Source organism: Macaca mulatta, chromosome 17 (genome assembly GCF_049350105.2).
Source record: "Macaca mulatta isolate MMU2019108-1 chromosome 17, T2T-MMU8v2.0, whole genome shotgun sequence".
In the NCBI taxonomy this organism is placed as follows: domain Eukaryota; kingdom Metazoa; phylum Chordata; class Mammalia; order Primates; family Cercopithecidae; genus Macaca; species Macaca mulatta.
In genome coordinates this window covers 28,728,333-28,734,263 of record NC_133422.1, presented here as the reverse complement: position 1 = coordinate 28,734,263, position 5,931 = coordinate 28,728,333, and the positions used below count along the sequence as shown (strand labels likewise).

Below are 5,931 nucleotides of genomic sequence, written 5' to 3'. Positions count from 1 at the left end.
GGCGAGATCCCGGAAGTGCCCTGGCTGCACTAGGTTTCGTTTTCTCAAATCTGGGCTGTCGCTTTCAGTCACTAGCCAGCCCGGAGAAAGCTGGGTGTGCAGATAGGGGTTCTCACGCACACTGCTCCGGATTCAAGTCTAGTCTAAATTTGAATAGCTTAAAAAACCCAAACGCCGGGCATGGTGGCTCACGCCTGTAATCCCAGCACTTTGGGAGACCGAGGAGGGCGGATCACGAGGTCAGGAGTTCAGGACCAGCCTAACCAACATAGTAAAACCCCATCTGTACTAAAAATACAAAAATTAGCTGGGCATGGTGGCGCGTGCCAGTAATCCCAGCTACTCCGGAGGCTGAGGCAGGAGAATCGCTTGAGCCGGGAGGAGGAGGTTGCAGTGAGCCGAAATCAAGCCACTGCACTCCAGTCTGGGCTACAGAGCGAGACTCCCGTCTCAAAAACAACAACAAAAAAACCCCAAATGCCAGGCTTTCCTACTCCACCCCCCACGACTCAGCAGGAGAAACACTCACTCTCCTGAGGATTCCTCCTAAAAACTTTTATCATACTGGCCGGGAGGGCGCGGTGGCTCACGCCTGCAGTTCCAGGACTTTGGGAGGCCGAGGTAGGCGAATCACGAGGTCAGGAGTTCGAGACTGGCCTGGCCAACATGGCGAAATCCCGTCTCTACTAAAAATACAAAAATTAGCCGGGCTTGGTGGCGGGCACCTGTAATCCCAGCTACTCCGGAGGCTGAGGCAGGAGAATCGCTTCAACCCAGGAGATCACGGGTGAGCCGAGATCACGCCACTGCACTCCAGCCTGGGGGACAGAGCAAGACTCCGTCTCAAAAATAAATAAATAAATAATAATAATAAAAAAATTATACTGAGTCTGGCCTAAATAAGCATATCTTAAAAGGACGCAGAATTAATTGATCCTAAATCCAGTTGCCAGTAGCAAGTCTTTATTTAGCACCCATAGGGTACAGAGCACCATATAAGATGAGGTTTTCAGTGAATCTAACAAATAGGTAGAGAATATAAATGCATATACTTATAGTTAAAAAATAGTTGTTCTGGAAAAAAGACATATAATAGTTGGTGGTTTGCTGAGGAATTAATCAAAGGAAAACTGGAGGTCTTCCACTTTCAGCAGGTTGTAAAGAAGAAGACTGCCAACTAGGGATAGCAGAAGAGAGAAACATTAAAAAGGACAATTTGTATAGTCTTGACAACTATGAAATGAATTGCAGAAGAGTGTGGAGTCTGCAAAACAGGGAAGTGAGCAGACCCTAGCAGCCAATTATTATTATTATTATTATTATTTTTTTGCCCTCCACGCAGGAGGATGGAAGAGTATTTCTTGTAGGCCAAAATGAAAGGCCCTAAAGAGACTGACATTAGGGTGTTCCCCAGCAAAATAGCTCAGGTAGGTCATAGAAAAACAAACAGCCCTTTACCACACACTCAGTTTACAGTAAGCTTTTTGGTGTTCCACACTTAAATATGAGTAGACTACCAAGACCATTAACTCTGAGGAAAGCCTGTAATGTGAATGAGACCAAAACAAACATATAGGGGAAACCAAGAAACAAACTCTGGAGGACACAGATTATGCAGAAAGAATATAGAGATGCATGCATGTGTATGTATACGTGTGTGCACATACATACATAAACATACAAACATCTTCAAAGAGATAAAATACTGCAACTATGAGCCAAAATAGGATGCTATTAAAAAAATATTCAGAGAAGGGGAGCTCTTAGAAATTAAAAATATGAGACAATATGAGTCTAGAAAAATAAAATGCAACAGATGAACTGGAAGATTAAATTGAGAAATGGTCCTAGGAAAAGGTCTTAGCAAGAAGACAGACCTGAAAGTTAAGAGAAAAGGTAGGAAAATTAGAGATCAAACTCTGGAGGTCTAACATCTGGAAAAAAAAGAGAGAAGAGATGGGAAATCATTAGTTTCAGACTGAATGATCCCACCAGGCACCTACTACAAAGGATGAAAATGGACTCTTAACAGGGACAGAACATTGAGACAAAGATAAACCTATAAGCTTCAAGAGAGATAAAAACAGATTATGCAAAAGAGAAGGAACAGAATGGCATTCGATTTCCAGTAGTCACCCTGGAAGCCAGAAGACAGTACATTTTCAGACTCCACAGCAGCAGCACTGAAAGCTAGCAGATGTCTTCAAAACTGGGCATGGAGACCACTAAAGAATTCTATACCTTGCCAACCAAAACAGCAATCAAGTATAAGGGTAAAATAAAGACATTGTCAAACACACAGAGATTCAAAACATTTACTTCTCATTTTTCCTTTTCAAAAGCTATTAGAAGAGCTTTACCAATATGTGGAAGAGTAAACCAAGGAAAAGGAAAATAATGGGATCTAACTGGAAACAGATCTGACATAAGAGAAAAAGTGAATCTCTGGGGTACTGATGGAAGATGATAGCTATGAACAGTCCAGACTAAAGCACATTAAGATTTTAGGAGAAATTTCTCCAAGATAAAACTGACAGAATATCTCATATTCCTAAAGGTCAAATGGACTCCACAGGCAGAGCTCAAGGAAATACTGACTGATCCATAATATTCTCTTTTGCACAAAAATAGTTCCTGTACTGATCCAAGTTCCCCCCCCCCCCCCACTTCATTTTAGTGCATTGCCTGAAATTCCTGCATCTCTACGGTGAATAAATGGATTTCTCAACTTTCCTCTTCTGTAGGTTGCTGGGCTGTTTTGCTCCTTTCCCTAGCTGTCTGGTTTCCCAGTCTGCTTGGCCTTCCCAGTTCCCTTTTCCAATAGATGATTAGGGCCAAGTAACCTATGGTAAAGTGCTTATTCTTTCCCTTTTTTCTGTAAAAAAAAAAAAAAAAAAATTTGCAAATCATGCCCAGGAGATACCAAGGGGCTGTTTCAGATTTCACAGTTCAGAATTGTTTTCGCACGTGTGTGTGTGTGAGTGCTGTGTTGTTTTTTGGAGACCAGGTCTTGCTCTATTGCCTAGTCTGGAAGTACTATGGTGAAATCACATCTCATTGCAGCCTTGACCTTCCGAGCTCAAATGATCCTCCCACCTCACTCCTGAGTAGCTGGGACTACAGGCACATGCCATCATGTCAGGCTAATTTTTGTATTTTTTGTAGAGACAGGGTTTTGCCATGTTGCCCAAGCTGGTCTCAAACCCCTAGGCTCAAGTAATACGCCTGCCTCGGCCTCTCAAAGTATTGGGATTACAGGTGTGAGCCACCATGCCTGGCCTTCTTGTGCTTTTTAAGTGAAATTTTTGCCCAGCCCAATTACTTCTGGCCTAAATAAGCCAAGTTTGACTACTTTCTAGGTTTCCTTTTCAATAACTGTATCTCTAACTCTACCTAGAACAAAAATATTCAAGTTCCTCCAGGTTTCTATTCCCTCTTGTCCTATCTTTTTGTACTGAAAGAGTAGAGAAAATCTGTGGAAAAGAAGATTCATTTCAAAGAGTTTGCCAGAATCTTACTTACAGAAGAGGTTCTCCCTCTCTTCACTCACATGGTTGATGGGACAGTGTTTTATGGATCCAGATATTGCTTCTCCAACAAGTGTTAAAATACTTGGGAGTAACATGCATAAAATTAGTTCCTCAGGCGCTGTTGCCCACCTTGTAGCTCATAATGGTAAATGATTTGCCAGGAATTAAAAATCAATTTTGTAGGTAAAAATGTGAAATTTAGCTCTCCGGGGGGGGCATGAACTAAAAGGTAACAGTCACAAAGCAATTAGAAACAGCTGAGTTCTGTTATGACATTTGTTTCTCTTAATATATAATTTGTAAATAAATTATAAGTTGTACAGTGGTATTTCATGTAAAATATACACTTCTATCCTACTCATGTAAAGTAGCACAGCAGTGAATGAGATACCCTATGTGTATGAAAATGTCCTAATTGTGTTCTTGGAATTTCTAAGTCACACAAATAAAATCTGAAATAAAATATGAACCCCATGACAAAGGAAAACGGAGGGGAATTACCTTGATGGACCTAGACCTTCTTTTGCATGGCTTTAATTTCAGCCTAATAAGCTAATTTCACAAACAGGCGTTAGCTACATATTTATAATATTTTTTTTCTACATTTATTAACCCCACATTGGCAGAAGATTTCCTTCTCAGGCACAGTCCCAGCTTCATAACCATAATCCCATGTTAGCTCTGTTCTTGCTTTCACATACCTAGAAAGCAGAAATTTGAAAAGAATCATAAAATACCCTAAATAACTACCAATGAACCAAATTATATCAATTTTCATATTAACATTAACCATTCTCAAAAATATGATCTATTCTCTCACCTGACACCCACCAATTAGGAATGACCTTTTATTAAGAATAACCATTTGAGTTTTATTTCAAATATACTAAAATGTTAAGCAGGAACCTATCAATATGAGGAAGGAAGTATATTTTGCCAACAGTGGGACCCAGTCATGTGTTGAGGCCTGCAGTGTGGAAGTAGCTGGGGAATGGCTCTGAATTAAAAACTATGTAGCACTCTGCATCATTCATCCCGAGTGGAACTGGGTGATACCTGATATCTTCAGTCCTTTCAGGCATTCATTCTAAGTGGGAATAAGAGTTGAAATTTCAGGTGTTCAAAATCATTTTTTTTTTTTTTTTGAGACGGAGTCTCGCTCTGTCACCCAGGCTGGAGTGCAGTGGCCAGATCTCAGCTCACTGCAAGCTCCGCCTCCCGGGTTTACGCCATTCTCCTGCCTCAGCCTCCCGAGTAGCTGGAACTACAGGCGCCCGCCACCTCGCCCGGCTAGTTTTTTGTATTTTTTAGTAGAGATGGGGTTTCACCGGGTTAGCCAGGATGGTCTCCATCTCCTGACCTCGTGATCCCCCCGTCTCGGCCTCCCAAAGTGCTAGGATTACAGGCTTGAGCCACCGCACCCGGCCTCAAAATCTTATTGAATAGGAACAGTTTAGGATAATTGAATATTCTACAGTACCAGATATTTGGGGCTATAGTATATATCTTCTTTAAAATATTTTTCTATTGTAATTATCAGTTTTTGAGACAGGGTTCAAACTCTACCTCTTGGACTCAAGTGATCCTCCCACCCCAGCTTCCCGAGTAGCTGGCCACCACACCTGGCGAACTTTTTGTATTTTTTTTAGTAAAGACAGGGTCTCAGCATGTGGCCCAGGCTGGTTTCAAACTCCTGAGCTCAAGCAATCTCCCCGCCTTGGCCTCCCAAAGTGCTGGGATTACAGGTATGAGCCATGGCACTCAGTCCTCTATTGTTATTTTTAAAGTCACAATTTCCTCAGAATTAAGTAAGCAAAATCGATTTCAAACCTGTTGGTGAAGAATGCCACCAGTGGAAAATTCCTGTTGTGTGTTTCTACAAAAACATTCTGTACCAAGAGATTTGGGCAACAACTATGCTGTTAAATAAAAATAAACACAAAGGTTAGAAATAGCATAAAGTCTGATGCCTTGTGCTTTTGCATTAGAATACCATTCTGTTTTTAATATATTACACTGACTTTGTTCTTTTTTTGTTAATGTATAAAATATCACAGCTGCTGTTAATAGTGGGAACCCATTCAGAAAAGCCCTGTTCTGACACTTTTATATGTTGCTGTTAGAAATGCAAAAATGGGACAAATCCCTATAAAATATATCAAAATTTATCATTATTATAAATGCATTTGTCTTTTGATTCTGCAATCTCATATCTAGAATTGTATTCCACAGATTCATCTGCATATGTTTCCATGTGTAAAATTATTCATTGAGCATTGTTTTTAATGTTAAAGGTTTGGAAATAACCCAAATATTTGCCTAAAGTGGATTGGTTGAATAAACTTTGGTACACAATAGAATTCTATGTGGCTATAAACAAAAGTGTACAAATAAAAAGAAT

The 5,931-nt window shown here is 40.5% G+C and overlaps 1 protein-coding gene across 6 annotated transcripts in view; it reads right to left on the bottom strand.

Annotated features, from left to right (window-relative positions):
• Positions 1–4,051: 4,051 nt before the first annotated feature.
• Positions 4,052–5,931, bottom strand: part of SETDB2 (SET domain bifurcated histone lysine methyltransferase 2) — a 51,400-nt gene continuing 49,520 nt past the window's right edge. For all 6 annotated transcript variants that reach the window (XM_015121057.3, XM_077974365.1, XM_077974367.1 and 3 more), the window contains 2 exons: positions 5,361–5,449; positions 4,052–4,231 (listed from right to left, as the gene is read on the bottom strand). In XM_015121057.3, coding sequence (XP_014976543.1) covers positions 4,114–4,231; positions 5,361–5,449 — 207 coding nt within the window. In that variant the 3' untranslated portion in view covers positions 4,052–4,113. The remainder of the gene's footprint in view (positions 4,232–5,360; positions 5,450–5,931) is intronic.